Raw genomic sequence first — 22,092 nt, forward strand, 5'->3', positions numbered from 1 at the left:
CCGGCTGAGCTAGAGGCCAAAATCCACAGGTAGGCACTGTTTTCTATGAAAAAATGTGATGTGTCCACATTGTGTTTTGGGGCACTTCCTGTCCCGGGCACTAGGCCTACCCACACTTTGGCATCTTGAGCCTCTGCCTATAAAGCTTTCTCCCCTTTGAGGAAAACATATTTTTTCCATCTGAAATGCACAGAAGGATGCTCTATTTTTCAACCTTTGATATCTCTGGGTGGTAAAATGTTCCCTTCTGTCTTATGAAAGGACTATTGTTTCAAACCACTCTCCTCATTTAATTTTTAGCCTTATTCAAAACGCTATAAGTGTGCATGTGTTTTTCAACACTCTTAACGAGCACTGCACCAAACAGTAAATTGTTTGTATCTAAAGTTGACTTTGGGATAATTTCCATTAGAATTGTTTTTTGTATTTCTTCAATCAAAGCAGATTTGAGATTTCCTATAAACTAATGGCCCTTTGGCTAGATCCTTTAAGAAGAGTGGCAGCCACCATAACCCCTTTCGTCAGGGCTGCTTCTGGCATGTCCATAATACATGTCTATGAACCTGAAATATTTATCTTGTCTGATGCTGTTTCAATTATCTGTCCAATTTTCGTTCATATGTCTCTGCCAAATCTGAAGAAAAAAACTAATTAAAAGAGGACCCAAATTAGGTGTAATAAGCACCTTATCCTCAATACTAGGCCTCGAGCACTCTGTCTTCATAATGGCTCTTGCATCCTTATCTAAAGGACTGTGACCCACCATTATGGAATCCCCACTGTGCATCACCAGCCACCAATTTGCACTAACAGTGTATGATATAAAAATGGACTAAACATATCTTGCCTCTGTGGATCTTTCAACCCCCACCCATAACACATCCTTTCACTTCCTTATCTTGTGCCATCAAATCCTCCTGTTTGTAAATCTTTCTCTTCTAAATCTAGTGTGTCTTTATCACCATCTTGAATTGCTGATATAGAAATATGCAATTATCACATAGTAGTAGATGCTCCAAAAATGGTGCAGCTTTGAGTGTTTAGTGACATATATGAAAAAGGTGTGCAGCAGTGACACAGAAATACAAGATTGATTATAAAACACTTTCAATCAAGACAAAACACCCTATTATTCAAGATCAGGTTTTAAAGATATAGGCCCTCATTTCAACATTGGCGGCATTGACCGCCTACCACTACAGCGACGGCCGCCAACATACCGCTGCCGTGGCTACCAGCCGTCTACCGGTATCATGACCGCTGACGGAATTCCGCCAGAATGTTGGCGGAACACCACTGACGGTCATGGCGGCGGATGACTGTAAGGCAGCACTGCTGACAGCAGCACTGCCATGCCAGCAAAACACCGCCGACCATATCATGAGCAATGATATGGCCTGGCGGTATTTTGCTGGTGGACGCTGCTGCTGGCAGCAGCGCCGCAGACTGTCTCCAGCTGGAGGACCCCTTGCAAGCAGGTAAGTCAGGTTCTCCGACCGTAGAAGGGGCTGGGGGTGTTGTGTGTTTGTATTCGTATGCGTACATGCGGGTGTGAGTCGCATAGGATGCATGCGTGGATGAGTGATTGTGAGTGTTGTGTGTTGTAAATGCATGTGTTTGACAAGGTATGTTGGTGTGTGTTGCGGTGTGTGGGTATGTATGTGTGCATGCATGGGTGGTGGTGGGTATGCGTGTGTGGTTTTGTATATGTGCAGGGGGGGCAGGAGAGGGAGGAGGAAGGTGGGGGAGGACTCTGGGGAGGGGGCGAGGAGACCCCTATCAGTGCTCGGGAAGGGATTCCCTGGCACTGATTGTGCCTACCGCCATGATGTTCGTGGCGGTAAGTTAGCCACGAAAATCATGGCGGTAGGATGGGTCGGAATCCCAAGGGTGGGATTGTGGCAGCCGCTGGGCTGGAAACCGAAGTCTCCAGCCCAGCGGACATTATCACTCTGATGGGCAGTGTGTTAAAGTAGCGGATTTGGATGCCGGTAACCGCCATGGTCTAAATGCCATTTATTTTACTGCCGGCTTGTTGGCGGTATTACCGCCGCTTTCACACCGACCGCCAGGGTTGTAATGAGGGCCATAATCATTTAGCAGTCAGCTCTTAGATACATCAGAGATGGTTCGACCCCCATACACATCTTTCAAACAGGGTCATCATCAGTACAATGAGACAGCCTAGAGAGAAAATAGAAAAACACATTGTTGTTAACCTGTTCAATGGTTCACAACCAGAATGATGGCCAGCAGTGAAGGAAAGCCTTTTAGCTTATTTAACAACTTAATTGTTAGCACCAATTATTGACAATGCTTGGTACAGACAACAATCAAAATGAGCCAAAGTCCTTGAGGGTTCCTATAACTCATATGCTGATAATACCCCAAATAATGCATATGTCCAACAATGCGTGTTTATCTTGGCTACTCTATTATAACACCATCATGAACCATAGGTCAACCAAGTTTTTTTCCTAATCTAACAATTTTACATTTCTATGACAAATTTAATAAACCCCTTTTAACATGAAATGGTAACTAGATATTCCCCCTGGCACACACAAACACACACACATACACACACACGCACACAATTTGCTAACTATTCATGTCATATGAAAGTTCTTCATCAAAATATATTTGTCTTAGCTTTATTGCATGCATGTTACAAGTTAATAACTGGTAGATATATTTTGGTCCAAAACAGGCTCTTTTCTTTATGTCAAACTATTTCCTTAGCATCTGAAAAGAGGAAAAACCTATAACTGAATGAGAAGAACAATAATACACCCAAAGTTTTAACACTACACATTTCTAGATGCCAATATTTTAGGCAATGGCAGCCTGTACACCCCACCCATAACTGTTCAATTGGATTTCTCAACAAGACCATTCAAGAGTAGGGCCTAAAGAACCAGTTTACATGACATATCCTTTGCTTGAAAAAAATATTGTAATCTTAGCAAAGTGAGTTTAACTCAATTGTACCTAACAACACAGTTTGGAATTTCTGCTCGCATGAAGCAATTATTAAGAATTGTGCAACTGAATCAGCGGTTTGCTTTCCAACCCACATGACTTCAACCAACTTTTAAAAGTAATCAATAAGTACTAGGGCATACATCTTTCTAGAAATCCAAAGTTTTTATGATTCTAGTAAATCTAATACGGTTTTTCCTCACTGTCTGGAATTTCAGCATGAATATTACACTAGTTTTTTTTTATAGCTAAATGATTTATCACAATTGAAACAAAAGAAACATTTTTTTAAAATGTAGAAATCCGTTTATTTGTATATGACCAGCAAAACTGATCTCTTATCATTCTTTTTTAGAAAATGTTGCTCTAAGTGTCCTCTGTGTACAATGGAAATGTTGGCACAACAGATGTCTTTTGACAGAATAATACAATCTTCTTTAAATACCATATTACCCTTACCAGAAATGCATTATTTTACTTTCAAAACATTTTGCAATTTCAGTGATAATACATTTTTTATGTGAATAAAGTTTCAGTGAAAATTCTGTGATTTTCTATAAATTCTCATGAGTGCCTCATACCTTATAGCCTTGAAAAATTCACACTGACAATTATTTACAGCATCATCAACCGAGGCTACTACACATTTCTCAACACATTCAGACCATTGACCTTCATCAACATCACACAGTAGTCCAGACAGACAATCTGCAACCATGTTCCATAACCTAGGAACATAAATGACAGTAAAGTTATGTTCATATAATTTAGACAGATCCTAACCAACCATGATGATGCTTTATCAATTTCATATGCATTAAGCAAGGAAATCACTGATTTGTGGTCAGTTTTGATGGTAAATGTTTTCCCCACAAATATGTTTAAAATGATCCTCAACATCCCATGAACATGATGCTTTCCTCTCAATGGTAAAATATTTACACTCTGCTCCAGTAACGTTGTAGCTGCAAAAGCAGTATATTTTCTTCAACTGCTTCAGCTCTTTGAGAAACTGCCACAGCCATTTACCACTATCATCAGAATGCACTAGGTTATGGCCTACATGGGATAAATTCCTTACCCTGTAATGATGTTCCCTAAGGTTTCCACTTCACCAGGGTGCAATGTGTATTTCTCTATCTGGAGTGTCTTGTTGAATTTCAGTTATCTGAGTTAATCCAAAATGATGATTTTAACAGTATTGGTAAAAATAAGAATGTCATCCGGGAAGGCAATGACACCGTCCATATTACCAAAGAGGACATGCTTATGTTTTTTCAAAACAGATGCAGATGAAGCCAATCAAACTGGTAGTCAAATATACCTTCGGAAGTTAAGAAAGTGATTATATATCTGCAGCAATAGTGTAATCCTGCTTATTGGTTTACAGAGTTGAGCTCAAGCAAATTGAAACATTTTGCTTCTTGTAACTTAGTTAATTACTACTGCCTGTTTGCAACTTATATTTGTTTGCTAAGTGATCTCAAATCTGCATTAAATCACAACTAGTCCAGTTTTTATAAACAAAACTACTGGAGACATCCATTCAAAGGAATCTACTTGTTTGAAAACTCATTCTGCAAATCCCTAAGTAAATTTGATACTTCTTTGCACTCAATGGTAGATTTCTCAATTTCTGATTTCTAGGTATGCAATTTCCCTTAAATTTTATTATAGGTGAAAATCCTTTTACGCTACCTAAACATTTTTTTAGGTGATACTACATAATGATTGATTCAATACAGTTTTCAGTAGTCACACAGTAAGTAGGTAATCGAGCCCGCTGGTTTAAATAACATTCCTAACTTTCCCTGGTGATGCCACCATAGCACACGTTGGTCATTCTGTCCACATTCATTTTTCCCAGAATAGTATGTGATAAGGATGTGATAAATGCAATGAAATATCCAGAAATTTGAATAGAAGTCTTCTCATAACCATACACCTTAATATGTTTTGTTAGAAATGGAATCTCTGGTTGGCAGTCAGTTGGTACTCTGTCCAAGCAGTGACCCTCACTCTAGTCAGGGTAGTCGAGATACGCATCTAGGATAACCCCTGCTCACCCCATTGGTAGCTTGGCACAAACAATCAGGTTTATCCCAGAGGCAATGTGTAAAGTATTTGTACCCTCACACACAGTAGCACAGTGAAAAACACCACAAAGGGACTCATCACTGGTTTAGGAAAATAGCCAGTATTTATCTGCAAGACCAAAACAACAAAAATCCAACGTACACAAGCATAGTTATGAATTTTCAAAGATTAAACTTAAATATAGTGCTTAGATACACAAATGCTGCAATTTGGTGTTCTCACAGGGTCGGGATGGAGTCAGTCCCAACAATGCAACGTCAGTGGCGCCGGTCACGGAGTCACACAGACCCCCAGGTACAGTGCCTTGTGAAAATGAGGAAACAAGCGAGTGCACGGAGTCGGGGAACGAGGTGTCACTGGATCTGGTGCAGCGTTGGTTTCGGTGCTGCAGAGCAGAGGATCGGAGGTGTTCGTGTGATGCATCGAGTCCTTGCTGCGCAGCAGTGGATGTGAGTCTGCATCGGTGCGAGGTGTCGGTTCCTTACACTTCCAGTGGGGTCGATGTCCGGCGGGTCAACACTCGGTGGGGAGACCTCACAGGGTCACACTTGCACCACAGGGCTGCAAGTGCCACGACAGAGTCGGGTGTCACGAAGGTCAGTGACATGACACTCTGATCTCACAAGATCATGGGACGTCAGTGGCTGCAGCAATATCAAGCCTGCAATGTCTGTTGGGTTGTCACACCTCAGCGAGGACCGTGGCTTCAGTTGCAGGCGGCAGCGCGGTGTCAGGCAGCGGCGTCAGCCCGATGTCGCCCGATGTTGTTGCACTTGGTTTTTCACCAGATTTCACTCCCAGGGGCCCAGAAACTGGAGTAGGCACCACCTGCAAGTTAGAGTCCACAGCAAGTGAACCCAGAGGCTGGTAGGTGAAGCCTTTGCTGTCCCTGTGACTTCTAAACAGGAGGAAAGCTCAGTACAAGCCCTTGGAAAAACTTCATAAGCAGGATACACAGCAAAGTCCAGTCCTTACCCTCTCTAAGGCAGAAGCAGCAACTGCAGGCCAACCCAGGAAAGCACACACAGCAAAGGGGCAGTACTCCTCCAGCTCTTCAGCTCTTCAGCTCTTCTCCTTGGCAGAGGTTCCTCTCAATCCAGAAGTGTTCTTAAAGTCTGGGGTTTTGGTTCCATCACTTATAGCCATTTCTGTCTTTAAAGTAGGCAAACCTCAAAGGAAAGTATTGTTGTCCAAAAGATCTGCCTTGCCCAGGCCTGGCCCCAGACACACTCCACGTGGGTGGAGACTGCATTTTGTGAGGACAGGCACAGCCCTTTCAGGTGCAGGTGTCAGCTCCTCCCTTCCCACTTTAGCCCAGGAGACTCATCAGGATATGCAGGACATTCCCCAGCTCCCTTTGTGTCAATTTCCAGGGGGAAATCACAAACGGCCCAACTGTCATTCTGACCCAAACATGGATTCCACAAGGAGGCAGAGGCACAGACTGGTTAAGCACGGATCTGCCCACTTTCTAAAAGTGGCATTTTCAAACTACAAATCTAAAAAACAACTATACCAAAAGATGTATTTTTACATTGTGAGTTCAGAGACCCCAAACTTAAAATCTCTGTCTGCTCCCAATGGGAAACTTCAATTAAAAGATATTTGAGCACAGCCCCTATGTTAACCCATGGGAGAGATAGGCCTTGCAATAGTGAAAAATGAATTTGGCAGTATTGTGCAATCAGAACATGTAAAACACACCAGCACACATCCTACCTTTTAAGCACACTGCACCCTGCCCATGGGGTTACCTAGGTCCTGCCTTAGGGATGATTTACATGTAGAAAAAGGGAAGGTTTGGGCCTGACAAGTGGGTGCACTTGTCAGATTGGATTTGCAGTTTAAAACTGCACATAAAGACACTGCAGTGGCAGGTCTGAGCCATCTTTAGAGGGGTACTCGTGGGTGGCACAATTAGTGCTGCGGGCCCACTAGAGGAATTTGATTTACAGGCCCTGGCCACCTCTGGGTCACTTTACTAGGAACTTACTAGTAAATCAGACATGCCAATCATGGATAAACCAATCACCAATACAATTTACACAGAGAGCATATGCACCCTAGCATCCTTAGCAGTGGTAAAGTGACCAGAATCCTAAAGCCAACATAGGAGGAAGAAGGCAAAACGCTTGGGGATGATCCTGCAACAAGGACCAGGTCCAACAATTGTTATCTATTAATAATAATCATTTCTATTGTCTCATAAATATGACTTCGAAATAAGTATAAAGGTCGAGCCACTGTGAACTAAATCTAGGAACAATTCACAGTTTAGTGGTTTACATGGTTTGATATGTAATGTATCATCGTTCATATCTCTTACAAGAAAGACATCTTTCTCTTTAATGGCTGAGAATTCTTCAGGCCCATCTTCACTAACTAAAATAAGATTACTATTTTCTACTTTTGATTTCTTGCTATTATCACTAACTTCTTGGAAAGTATTCATATTGCACCGAGACTAACACTGGTGAAAGATGTCCTGTTTTAGCACATTTAAAGCACTCCGTTCATTTCAGCACAAGAGATTTTAATGTAATGTGACCTGCTATTACATCTTCTGCATTTTCCATTAAAATTATTTTAAAACTTGACTTTATTCACTTTGAATGTATCCATATGTTCGATGGCATGTGTAGCTGCACATACACATGCTGTGCATTATCCTGCCATCTAGTGTTGGGCTCAGAGTGTTACAAGTTGTTTTTCTTCGAAGAAGTCTTTTCGAGTCACGAGATCGAGGGACTCCTCCCTTTCGGCTCCATTGCACATGGGCGTCCTCTCCATCTTAGATTGTTTTCTTTCCGCCATCGGGTTCGGACGTGTTCCTCTTCGCTCCGTATTTCGGTTCGGAAAAGTTAGTTGACTATCGAAAGTTTTACGGTATTGTTTGCGCTCGGTACCGGGTTAGTGCTAGCACATTGACACTGAAGAAAGAAGTGTTCCGGCAGCCCTTTGGGGCTTCCACTCCTCGCCGGGTCCTGGTCGGCCCGACCGCGTCCATCTTCAAACCTCATGGACCGGACCCCCTTCCACTTCTGCCCCAACTGCCACGCAAAGTATCCTTATACAGACCAACACTTGGGCCCTCATTCTGACCTTGGCGGGCGGCGGAGGCCGCCCGCCAAAGTCCCGCCGTCAGGTTACCGTTCCGCGGTCGAAAGACCGCGGCGGTAATTCTGACTTTCCCGCTGGGCTGGCGGGCGGTCGCCTTCAGACCGCCAGCCAGCCCAGCGGGAAAGAGGCTTCCACGATGAGCCGGCGGAGTGGAAGCTGTGCGACGGGTGCAGTTGCACCCGTCGCGTATTTCACTGTCTGCGCAGCAGACAGTGAAATACATGTAGGGGCCCTCTTACGGGGGCCCCTGCAATGCCCATGCCAGTGGCATGGGCACTGCAGGGGCCCCCAGGGGCCCCGCGACCCCCCCTACCCCCGACCGCCGGGATCTGGATGGCGGTAGGGGGGGTCGGAATCCCCGCGGCGGTGCAGCAAGCTGCGCCGCCGCGGAGGATTCAATGGGGCCGCCGTACACTGGCGGGACCCCGCCAGTGGTGCCGGTCCGACCGCGGCTTTACCGCCGCGGTCGGAATCCCTATTGGAGCACCGCCGGCCTGTCGGCGGTGCTCCCGCGGTCCTCCGCCCTGGCGGTCAAAGACCGCCAGGGTCAGAATGACCACCTTGGTCTGTAATCTGTGTTTGTCTCCCGAACACAAAGAGGATACTTGCGAGGCTTGCCGGGCATTTCGATCCAAGAAAACACTGCAGGATCGAAGAGCTAGAAGGCTCCAGATGGCGTCGACACCGGCCAGACACATCGACGTTGAAGAAGAGGAGAGGTTCTCCATTCGAGATTCGGACTCGGACGAGCCAGAGAGTGAGCAGCCGAAAACGCAACAAACCGGGAGTAAACCAGCCCCGGGGAAAACTCACACCAAAATAATGAAGGCCAAGGGGACGCCACCGCCAACAGGCCATGGCTTAACCCGAAAACACGGTGACCAAACATCGGCACCGAAAAAAGGCCTTGCAACAGCCAAAGACATCCGACTCCGGTCGAGATACCGGCTCCGACCAGACTCGGCACAGAGAGTTCGGCACCCCGAAACCCAAAAAGGTTTCCTCGGAGCCAAAAAAGACTGCTGAAAAGATTTTGGTGACGAAACATGCAGCCTCGGAGTCGAAACACAGCTCCTATACAGAGGAACAAGGCCTTTCCACACAATTACAAGGCCACAGATTTGAACAAGAACTGGGCATGGGAGAGCCAGACCATACCCAGAGGAGGCTCCATATACAAAAAGACACGGGGAAAATCAGAACTCTTCCTCCAATAAAGATTCCAAGAAGCGGAAATGCAGCCACAAGCAAAAGTGGCTAAAGAAAAAACACCACCACAGTTTTCGCCACAACAATCACCAGCGCACTCGTCACATCTGTCCCCAGTAGCAACACCCCCAATGATGCAGTCACCAAAGCACCCAGGGATGAGCCAAGATGACCCGGATGCATGGGATTTGTATGTCCGGTCTCAGACAATAGTCCGGATTGCTACCCGGCACGGCCATCACCACCTGAGGACAGTACTGCTTACATACAGGTGGTTTCCAGGGCAGCTACATTTCATAATGTAGCATTGCATGCAGAGCCCATAGAAGATGACTTCTTGTTCAACACCCTGTCATCTACGCACAGCCAATACCAAAGTTTGCCAATGCTGCCAGGAATGTTATAACACGCCAAACAGGTGTTTCAGGACCCAGTCAAAGGCAGAGCCATCACACCTAGTGTGGAGAAACAATATAAACCTCCCCCTACGGACCCTATATACATCACACAACAGTTAACTCCTGATTCGGTGGTAGTAGGAGCAGCCCGGAAAAGGGCAAACTCACAAACTTCTGGAGATGCACCACGGCCCGACAAGGAAAGTCGGAAATTTGATGCAGCAGGCAAGAGGGTGGCAGCACAAGCTGCCAATCAATGGCGAATTGCCAATTCGCAAGCGCTACTGGCAAGATACGACAGGGCACATTGGGATGAAATGCAACATCTCATTCAACACCTTCCCAAAGAGTTCCACAAACGTGCCCAACAGGTTGTTGAGGAGGGCCAAACTATCTCCAACAACCAAATAAGGTCGGCCATGGACTCAGCAGACACAGCGGCTAGGACAGTGAACACGGCAGTAACCATCCGTAGACACGCATGGTTACGAACCTCTGGATTTAAGCCAGAAATCCAGCAAGCTGTGCTGAATATGCCTTTCAATGAACAACAATTGTTTGGGCCAGAGGTGGATACTGCAATAGAAAAACTGAAGAAAGACACGGACACGGCCAAAGCCATGGTTGCGCTCTACTCCTCACAGAGCAGAGGCACTTTTAGGAAGCCGCACTTCAGAGGGGGGATTCGGGCCCAAACCACAGAGACTTCCACCTCACAAGTCAGACCCACATATCAGGGCCAATATCAGAGAGGAGGTTTTTGAGGACAATATAGGGGTGTACAGTTCCCTAAAACAAGAGGGAAATTCCAGAGCCCAAAAACCCCACAAACCAGTGACTTCAATGTCACAAACCCCCACCACACAACACCAGTGGGGGGGAGACTTACAAATTATTACCACAACTGGGAACACATAACTACGGACGCATAAGTCCTAGCCATTGTCCAACATGGCTATTGCATAGAATTCCTACATTTGCCCCCAGATGTGCCTCCAAGATCACACAACATGTCCAAACAACACTTAGATCTGTTACAACTAGAAGTCCAAGCATTCTTACAAAAAGAAGCAATAGAACTAGTACCCAACCAGCAAAAAGGAACAGGTGTTTACTCCCTGTATTTCCTAATTCCAAAAAAGGACAAAACACTGAGACCCATATGAGACCTCAGAACACTGAATCTTTACATCAAATCAGATCACTTTCACATGGTGACACTTCAAGACGTGATTCCCTTGCTCAAACAACAGGACTACATGTCAACATTAGATCTCAAAGATGCATACTTCCACATACCCATACATCCTTCCCACAGGAAATACTTGAGGTTTCTAATCCAAGGCATGCATTACCAATTCAAAGTGTTTCCATTCGGCATAACAACAGCCCCAAGGGTATTCACAAAATGCCTTGCAGTAGTAGCCGCTCACATCAGAAGGCAGCACATGCACGTATTCCCTTACTTAGATGATTGGTTAATAAAACCAGCACTCAGCAACAGTGTATTCTACACACAAAATACGTCATAGAAACCCCATCGAACGGAAAATGTCACTTACCCAGTGTACATCTGTTCGTGGCATGAGACGCTGCAGATTCACATGCGCCTTCCCGGCAGCCTGTAGCCGTTATAAGTTGATGAAACTTGTACATTTCTAAATTTGTAAATATATACTATTCTTATACACATTATGTACATACATACTCACTCCATTGCATGGGCATTTTTTACTATATACACAACTTCTACCTCACCCTCTGCGGGGAAAACAATCTAAGATGGAGTCGACGCCCATGCGCAATGGAGCTGAAAGGGAGGAGTCCCTCGATCTCATGACTCAAAAAGTCTTCTTCGAAGAAAAACAACTTGTAGCACTCCGAGCCCAACACTAGATGGCAGGATAATGCACAGCATGTGAATCTGCAGCGTCTCATGCCACGAACAGATGTACACTGGGTAAGTGACATTTTCCTTCTTCAAGTTGTTACATCCATTTGACCATCCTTATCTTCATTTAAACGTTTGAATGATCTTGTTGCTCTATCTATACCTTTTGCTATTTCAACAGGTTCTGACAATGAATGATTTTTATGCCTAAAATGCAGCTCTTGTATTTCATTATTGTAATAATACAATATCACTTGATCACAAATATTTTCTTCAGTTACAGAGCCAAACTCACAGTTAGAAGCCAACATACTCAAAGTAGCAGTATAGTACTCAGTAGGTGCATTCATAAATGTATGCCACAAATAAAATTTGGCAAGTTCCATAACTAAATTAGGTTGTACAGTGAAATGTAATTTTAATCTCTCTAGCACTTCAGAAAAAAATATCATAATCTTGTGGTAAAATGCCCTGCGGTGGAGAAATTACCAGTAATTATCAAATAATTCTTGAGATTCAGCCCCAATTAAATTTAATCATAAACATTTGTTCCTCAAAGGTGTACAATAATTGCCTTCAGTGACAGTCATATGTTTGTTGAGTAAGCCAAATTATTTTGTCAACTGCACATGTATATCACCAGAGGTTTGTAACAAAGGAGGTGGAGGATTACCTCAATGTTGCATGCTATACTGCAGTGACAAGAATACATGGTCACTAAGGGCCACACTTATGGAAAAGTGGCGCATTGCGGTGCTGTGCCAAAAGTGGCAGTGTGGCACTGCGTCACTTTAGAAATGCAGGGATGTGCTGTATTTAAGTGAATACGGTGCACCCCGGTGTTGTCCCCTGCGCTGGCGCTAAATTCAGCTGCCAACGCAGGCACCCTTGCACCATCGTGCAAGGATATCTGCGTTGAGGGGTGTGATTGTTTATGTGTGGGAAGGTGTCCCTTCCTGCACATAAACAATCACTAATGAAGCTTTGGTGCTTCTGTGTGTGCTGCACAATGCAGCACACACTGAAGTGCCAAAGCTCCATTTTCAAATGATTGTTTATGTGCAGGAAGGGACAGCTTCCCGCACATAAACAATATTTTCTGGCATTTTTCTCTTTCTATGCACGCATAGAAAAAGCAAAAAACGAGGAGGAATAAAAGTATTCCTCATCGTTACGCCCTGCTAATGCCAGCCCTGGGGGTGGTGTAACAGGTTGGTGCTGCCCCAGGTTTTACGAAATTTCATAAATCTGAGGCAGCGTCAAAATGCAATGGGTGTTGCTGTGGCACGCCTCCTTGTAAATATAGCATAGTGCTTAGCGCCACAGGAGCGTCACAAAAAGTGATGCTCCTGTGGTGCTAGGGGCCTATGGATACGCCCTTGAATCTGTTTATATCAAATAATTGTTGAAGGATTAGTAACAATGTGGTTCAACAATGAGGTACATGAGTAATATAATAAAGTAAAATAGGTTACTTTCAAAATGTACACCTTGACAGCATACGCTAATCATAAACTGCCATGGATAATATGTCCATGTACAATAGTAATACTCACTAAAAGAAAGATGTCTGTGTGACCAAAATGGCAGCCTGTAATGCATGTATGAGCTTGGTGGCTCTCCTTCATCGATAGATGCCAAGTTGGTGGTGGTGTAACTCACCTGGGAGCTGGGCGGCTCTAGATTGGAGATGTGTATAGTACTGCTGATGGCATCAGGTGTGCACTGTGATGCTCTGGAGAACCACAGGGAATTTTGTGCAGGTGGCATTGGATGTGCGAAAAGTATGCAGCAAGTTATGCAAGGGATACCACTGCTGACAAACACAAAGGATGTTGAATGTGAAAACTGAAATGCTGAGATGACTGGAGGAAGTTGTTGACTATCAACGAAATTGCAGGTAAATGAAGACTCTACACAGCTGTTTTTTTCTGTATGTGTGGGGACCTGCTCCTCATCACCAATTTGAGGAGAGCATGGTATACCAAAAGCCCGTATATGTGGTTTTAATCGGCTATTTCTACCTGTCAAAATGAAATGTTTTTCAGGCCTAAACATTCCTTTCTAATACTTATAAGTCACTCCTAAGGTACGCCCTAAATGCCAATAAGGCAGGGTACATTGTATTTAAAACATAGTACATATATATTTAAAGTTTTACTTGTCCTCACAGCTAAAAACCTTAAAGCAATGCTGGTTCTCCCATAGGGAAACACAGGGTATTAATATAACAACTTATAATGCTTAATTGGGGTTTGGGAGCAGCTAAAAAATGATCCAATTACTTATTTTATTAGTGAGTTAAAATCCAACATAATGGTAAAGTCATATTTTATGGTGCTATTTTGAAAACTACACTTTTAGAAAGTTTCATTTTCCAGCCTAAGCCAAATGTGCCTTTTTGTCAGTTGCTGGGGTCAGCTAATTGTTGAACTGCTCCTCTGTGGTGAGATGTGGGTTGCTTCCAGACAGTGGACAAAAGGCGTGGGTGTGAATAGGTGCTTTTTCCTCCCTGCACAGTGTAGTCTGGAGTGCTGTGCCCAGGCCCTTCCTAAGCCCTAAAGGATGGCTACCCTGTCACTGACAGGTGTATCTCACATGTAGGCCTGCCTCCTTTCGCCTTCCCAGTCAGCCTGGCTCCAAACCCAGTGAGATAGGGCGGTGCCTCAGAACTAGTTTGGAGTGACCACAAAAGAGGCTTTGCCCATTTCCAAAGCCACACCTCTTGGCGGGTAAAGGGAGTTCTGACAAGGAGAAGAAGGGTTCTGCCACATTGGATTTAAGTGGAGAAGGGAACTGCTGGAAGACACATAGGACATGTTGCAGAAGTGGGTAGGGTCACGCCTGGGAAATTTATCTCATTGGTTAGGGAGGGGCCAGGAGTTTCCCTCATCCACAGGCTGACACCAGGCATAAATGTGGCAACTCCAGAACCCTCCTCTGAACTTCCTTGTACCTGTGAAAATGAGAAGAGGGGCTGTTCTGCTGGCACACACTGGCTTGAACCCATGAAATTAGAGGTGACTCTAAGGGGCAGTTGGCTGTTTGAGCTATAGGGCCAAAACAAGCTTCCAGAGGCCTTATCCTGTAACTGGCCAGCTGATCTGTCCTAGACCCTACTGCTGGCCTTGGTTGTTGTGAGTCTTAGCCCATAAGTGATCTCCCAAGCCCTAGACCCTTGGATGGTGTTAGAATGAACTCCTCCTGTCTAAACTGCAAAAGTTGACACTTAAACATTTTTGACAGCTTTTCCTTCATGGGAGGATACCAACACCCAAAAATGTCAGCATTGAATCACTCATCTGATTCAACTTGCTGGTTTGCTCCACTGAAGGAAATGTGTCTTCCAGAAAAGCTCTAAGACTGAACGTAGAGGGCTTCAGAAGGATTGACGCTGAGACCCAACTCTTCAACCTTGAGGCCTTCCTGGCACAGATTTTAGATTTCACCCTCTCTCAGCTTTCCCACTTTTGGCGACGACCATGCTAGAACACCAGTCTTCCGCAAACTGCCATTGTCAAGCCCTGCATCTGATCCAGCTTGCAAATTGCCCTGATGCCGACTCGTCAATGAGCACTTTTTCCAGAAAAATGTCTAAGTCTGAAGTTAAACTTTTCACCAGGGCGAACCTGGTCCCTCTAACCGACCCCCACTCTTGTGTGATCTGCAGTAACTTTTGGCTTTGACCAGATAACTGCAATTGGCGTTTTTTGCTTTTTGGAGATATTTTTAATAAAAACTTTAAAATGTATAATTTCTATTCTAAATTGGTCTACAGTTTTTCTTGTGTTGTGTTTTCCCTTTAGTGCTGTTTGAGTGTGGCATACGTACTTTAAATATTGTCTCTAAGTTAGACCTAGATGCATTTGTGCCAACTACGAGTATAAGCACAGGTTTATTTTTGTGACTTTTGTTGTTCATCCTGACAAGGATTGTGAATGTTTTTTGAGGTGGGTTCTACCCCTTCAATACATAATCTAATTTCTTACAGAAAATAAAATGTAGTTGTTAGACCTGGCATCCTTGGTGTGGTCTCCCCTAACTTTTAGTCTCTGCTTCCCAGGTTGTTGCTGTGTGCTGGACTCTGTTTTTGCTGTTTTGGGCACTGCTGACCAGTGCTAAAGTGAAAGTGTTCCCTATGTGAAATTGTATGTATAATTGGCTTTTTTCATGATTGGCAAATTTGATTTACTGATAAGTCCCTAGTAAAGTGCACCAGAGGTGCCCAGGGCCTGTAAATCAAATGCTACTAGTGGGCCTGCAGCACGGGTTGTGCCACCCACATGAGTAGCCCTGTAAACGTGGTTCAGACCTGCCACTGCAGTGCCTGTGTGTGCAGTTTTAAACTGTCAATTCGACTTGGCAAGTGTGCCCACTTGCCAGACTCAAACCTTCCCTTTTCATACACATAAGGCACCCCTAAGGTAGGCCCTAGGTAGCCCCATGTGCAGGGTGCAGTGTATGTTAAAGATGGGACATGTACTGATGTGTTTTAGATGCCCTAACAGTGAAATACTGCCAAATTTGGTTTGCATTGTTGCAAGGCCTATCTCTTTCATAGGTTAAAATGGGGGCTGCCTTTAAATATCCTTAAAGTGCTGTTTCCCTTTTGAGAGCAGATAGAAATGTGGAGGTTGGGGTCTCTGAATTCACAATTCAAAAAATAAGTTTTCTAGTGAAGTTGGTTTTTAGATTGTGAGTTTGAAAATGCCACTTTTAGAAATTAGGCATTTTCTTGCTTTAACCATTCTGTGACTCTGCCTGTTTGTGGATTCCCTGTCTGGGTCAGACTGACAGTTGGGCTGTTTGTGAATCTCCTCTAGACAGTGACACAAAGAGAGCTGGGGTGTAGCCTGCATATCCTGATGAGCCATCTGAGCTAGAGTGGAGGGAGGAATGGTCACTTATACCTGAATGGGCTATGCCTGCCCTCACACAATGTAGTCTCCAACCCACTGGTGTGTATCTGTGGCCTGGGCTAGGCACAGCAGGATCTTTTGAACAACAAAGACTTTCATTTGAAGTTTGCCTACTTCAAAGGCAGAAAGGGGTATGAAAAGTGGACTCAAAACCCCAGACTTTTAGATCACTTCGGAACAAAGAGGAACCTCTTCCAAGGAGAAGAGCTGAGGAGAAGTGCTGCCCCTGACAGTGACTGCACTTTGTTCGGCTATCCTGCAGTTGCTGCTTCTGCCTGAGGATGGGGACAACGACTGGACGTTGTGGTATTCCTGCTTGTGAAGAATCTCCAAGGGCTAGGACTGAGCTTGCCTCTGGTTTTGAAGTCTCAGGGACATCAAAGACTTCCTCTACCAGCACCTGGACTCTCCGCTGAGACCCCGGCCCTGCCAAATGGTGCCCTCCCCATGCCCTGGGCCCTTGAAAGGTGAATTTGGCAGAACAAGAGTTGAAATCCATGCACAGAATGCCATGCAGAGAAATTTCTGACGCACCATCTGCAACGTGGCTGATAAATGACGTGCCACCCACTTCCCGACTGAAATCGACGCTCCACCTGCATTGCTGCTGGGAGATTGACGCACTGAAGCTGGAGAAACAACGCAACACTCGATTGCGTCTGCTGATAACAGCACAAACCCGATGCAGCATGGTTTTCTAATACTGTTTGACCGGATTTCTCATGTATCATCCCTGGGCATCAAAGTCATCATGAACCTGCGCGGATCTGAAGTGCCCTGTCTGGAAATCGAAGCATCACTCTCTTGCGAGGGAGAAAAATGATGCATCGCCTACCCGACTAGAGACGAAACAATGCACGGCCTCACTTGCGAGTAAGGAATCAACGCATCACTGACTTTTCTAATGCATGCTCGCCCGTGTGGCTAACCAGGTACTCTGTGTAAAATCAACGTTTCCATTGTTTTCTGTGGAGTAAGACTCCTATTTTTTTGAGAATTCATATCTTGACTTGTATATGTTGGATTTTTGTCATTTTGGTCTTGTTTGATTTAGATAAATATTACCTATTTTTCTAAATTGGTGTGGTGTCCATTTTGTAGTGTTTTCACTGTATTACTGTGTGTGTGTTGGTACAAATACTTTACACATTGCCTTTGAGATAAGCCGGACTGCTTGTGCCAAGCTACCAAAGGGATGAGCAGGGCTTATCCAAGGTGTGTATCTCCATTACCCTAAATAGAGTGAGGGTCCCTGCTTGGACAGTATGCAAACTGACTGCCAACCACAGACCCCGTTTCTAATAGTAGTTTATTAATAAAGAGGTTCTCCAGCAGTGATGTGAACTTGTCATGGCTAACACTACAGAACACAAGTAACTATAACAAAAACATTTTGTGGCATCAGTCTCAAGGAAAAAGCTTACTAGATGATTGGTGTATTGTCAACTTGAATGAGTAAACAAAGCAAAAATGTATAACCAAATCAGCCAATTAAAATAAGAGTAACCACTAATAACATAATTTAGCAAATGCCACAGTGATACATTTTATTCACACCTAGCCAGAAGTTCAAAATTAGGTATGGCCCACTGAACCTTTAAAAACCTTTACGTGCAACTGTCAATGTTAACATATTTTTGATTTTGCTGGTACCTCAGGTCAGTCATTATTTAAAGTACTAAACTGAATGTGAAAGAGGAAAATTTAAATGATTTGCATGTAAAGTTGAAAACAGAACATTTTATAAATGCATTTGAATTAATTTTAGCACTTGATAATGTCTGCCTGTCTAACCGCAAAAGGACAGTTTTAAATAGGCTGGTATGTGTGAAACCAATTGCTCTCTAGCATGGCTGGAGAATCTTGAGGTTTAATTCCTTTAATGTAAGAATTTCTACTTGAAAATGTTGTTTATTCATCCTTGTTTTTGCAGACACTGGTGCAGGTCGGACTTTACGCGATGGGACGCGACCCCACTGTCTTTGCCAAGCCTGAGAAATACAACCCAGAGCGATGGCTGGAGAGGGATGCCAACCACTTCCGAGGGCTTGGCTTTGGATTCGGACCCCGGCAGTGTATTGGGCGTCGTATAGCAGAAATGGAGATGCATCTTTTTCTGATTCATGTAAGCGCTAACCATATAATTTTCACAGTATAATGAATATCTCAATGCCATCTTACCATTTGAAAATATATAGCACTGGTTGCACATCCTAGAGTGTTTGGTAGGTCTGTGGACGCATTGTCAGTTTGTCAAAGTGCTGCAAGCACTATCTCAGCAAGTTACATGAGTGCTCGTTTGTGGCATACAAGAGTTGCCATCTTCACCCTATGAGTGGAAGGGCAATCTCCAGATACAAAAAGCGGTTTATCACGCAAAGATGACTTAGTTCACTAAGATGCCTTGCTGAAAAAAGGACAATCCATACAGTTCACACCCTAGTCCTTTGGCTTCTGTGGGTCTGGATTAGAAAGCTCATGCTGATCCCTGTATTCTTTTCATGGTAAAGTATGTTGTGCTTTTTGTGTGAATCTCAGAGTATATATATACTTAGGCCCATATTTATACTTTTTGACGCTAAACTGCGCTAACGCAGTTTAGCGTCAAAAAGTTTTGCGCCGTCTAACGCCATTCTGAAGCGCCATGCGGGCGCCGTATTTATGGAATGGCGTTAGACGGCGCAATCAGACCGGCGCTGCCTGGTTTGCGTGGGAAAAAACCACGTAGACCAGACAGCGCCGGCGTAGGGGGAAAATGGCGCATGGGCGTCTTAAAATGGGGCAAGTCAGGTTACGTCGAAAAAATCGTCTTAACCCGACTTGCGCCATTTATTTTCGACGCCCATCCCCCATCAACATGACTCCTATCATTGTAAAGATAGGAGTCATGCCCCCTTGCCCAATGGCCATGCCCAGGGGACTTCTGTCCCCTGGGCATGGTCATTGGGCATAGTGGCATGTAGGGGGGCACAAATCAGGCCCCCCTATGCCACCAAAAAAATATATAAAAAATAAAAAATTATACTTACCTGAACTTACCTGAATGTCCCTGGGGTGGGTCCCTCCATCCTTGGGGGTCCTCCTGGGGTGGGCAAGGGTGGCAGGGGGGGTCCCTGGGGGCATGGGAGGGCACCTGTGGGCTCATTTTGAGCCCACAGGCCCCTTAACGCCTGCCCTGAGCAGGCGTTAAAAAGTGGCGCAAATGCGCCGTTTTTAGCCACGCCAACTCCCGGGCGTCTCTTTTGCCCGGGAGTATAAATACCACGTAAAGGCCTGGGAGTCATTTTTTAGACGGGAACGCCTCCCTTGCATATCATTAACGCAAGGAAGGGGTTCACGCTAAAAAATGACGCACATTCCGGGAACTTTGGCGCTATTCGCCTCTAACGCCATAGTATAAATATGGCGTTAGTTGGCGTTAGTTTTGCGTCGAAATTGCGTCAAAAAAAACGACGCAATTTCGGCGCAAACGGAGTATAAATATGGCCCTTAAAGTCAGTGTCCAATTCATTTCTGGATGATCTAGTAACCCTCTAACTGAGGGCTAATCACTGTACTGTGATAACTAACATTGTAAAACCTGAATTCATGTTTAACGGCAGGCTCACCCCTCTATAGTATATATCCCATTAGGAAGCACAACATGAGTGCAGAAAAACATCAAAAATATGTCTATAATAATTTTGACTGCAATGTCTCCTATTGTGTCGTTTTATGCCTTTCACATTTACCTGCTCTCCTGCTAAATTTTATTACTTCGCCAACCATTAAAGAACACCGAAGGCAAGTTTACATACCATAAGCATTACTTTCTATATAGTCAATGATGGAGGCCATCAACTAATCATGAACCTGCACACTGCCAGTACATAACATCAAAGGGAGAGAGCTCATTAGGCACGGCTAGCCAGGTATAGTCAATGAAAGAGAATCATTGCTCATGGACAGTTCTGCATCTTAGCATCACTTCTCTTTTTTCTGTTCCACAGCTGTTGGAGAACTTTAGGATAGAAGTCAAAAGAGAAGCCGAAGTGAAAACAACCTTCGATCTGATATTGGTCCCCTCAAAACCGATCCATCTAACTTTACTGCCTCTTCATTGATTTCCCTTTGTAAATGTGCGCCTCCTTCCTCCTGATGACATCATGTGCTGCATTCGGCCCTACTGCAGAGTGACTTGACTGGGTGGCACAGTTGCCAGCATTCGTGCACAATTGCCCACATTCGTTCTAGGATCAGTTGCACAACATTTTGTATTTGCCTATCCTTAGTGCAACTTTTAAATCATATGTCACATTCTTTCAGTGAACCACTTGGCCAGAAGAAGGATGCGGTCAGTGTTTTAAGGACAACACAGGGAAATTGAATGGATATTAATACTGGGCTGATCAAAAGCAGCTACTATATTGTGACAGAAGCAAGCTGCAGCATTGGAGAAACAGCTGTCAATAATAACACCACCCTTACCGGGCTTACAGTCCAGATGTTTTGGTACTAGAGCAGTGCCTCATTTATTCAAAATAAGTAGTAAGTGATGGGGCCCAACCGTTTTCTAGTGAGCCTGCAACAGTGCAACTGCTGAATAATAGGTTTGGTGATTACCAGGGCTTTCTATACATTACAACAGTTGTCAGACACAAATGCAATGGTTTTCAGCTGAGACCCCTACTAAGTTCTTTATGTTTTTCAATTGTTAAGAAAATCTAGCAATGTTGGTGACTTTTTTGGTAATTCCACTGTGGAACGTACATTACATGCATGTTATCTATGTTCCAGTTAGTATAACAGGTTGATTAGAAAATATAAGTGATAATTACGTAGCATGGCTTAACACATTTTCAGTATCACCTTTACATACATCTTGGATGTAGTTTATGATAAGCCATCTTTTGGTGTATGTATAAAATTGATGCGGGGGATGACAGCTGTATATTCTTTTTAAATTGTTTGTGACAGGTAAAGGCATGGTTGTTTGATGTGCGGTACGAGTGTGAATGGGTTTGTATGAATGATGTTTTTATGTAGGGTGGGGGGCTGTAATTCAGACCATTGTTATTGATCATGTATATGCATATTGTGTATAATTTTGACGCCTTAGTTTCGATATAATATTTCTTTCCTTAATAAACATTGTACAGATTCATAGTTTTTTAGGTTGCTGTTCTTTATCAACCTTGGATTCTTTATGTAGAACCTGCTTTGTGCATTGAATTGTCTCTTCTGTTCTCCCAATCTCACTCCAATATCGTTTTTGTCAGGGAGCCCTTGTTTCTACTTTCTTCCTAGACTCGATTCCACATCATGTCTCTTTCTTCCACCACCCTATGGTTCCTGTTTCTTTATGTTACCCCTGCAGGTTTCTTTTTAATCGATGCTTAATTCCTATTTCTAAGTTGTCCTACCTTTGGCTCCCTGTTTCTGTCTCCATTTTGTGCCCTACTCTCTCTTGATCTGGGACAAAGGGGGTCATTCCGAC

General features: G+C 44.1%; 1 protein-coding gene across 1 annotated transcript in view; it reads left to right on the forward strand.

Annotated features, from left to right (window-relative positions):
• The window catches only part of LOC138283945 (cholesterol side-chain cleavage enzyme, mitochondrial-like), a 183,273-nt gene extending 161,514 nt beyond the window's left edge, over positions 1–21,759 (forward strand). Inside the window, exons 8-9 of the mRNA XM_069222213.1 lie at positions 18,550–18,741; positions 20,606–21,759. Coding sequence (XP_069078314.1) covers positions 18,550–18,741; positions 20,606–20,719 — 306 coding nt within the window. The 3' untranslated portion in view covers positions 20,720–21,759. The remainder of the gene's footprint in view (positions 1–18,549; positions 18,742–20,605) is intronic.
• The last annotated feature ends 333 nt before the right edge of the window (positions 21,760–22,092 follow it).

This window comes from Pleurodeles waltl, chromosome 3_1 (genome assembly GCF_031143425.1).
Source record: "Pleurodeles waltl isolate 20211129_DDA chromosome 3_1, aPleWal1.hap1.20221129, whole genome shotgun sequence".
NCBI lineage: Eukaryota > Metazoa > Chordata > Amphibia > Caudata > Salamandridae > Pleurodeles > Pleurodeles waltl.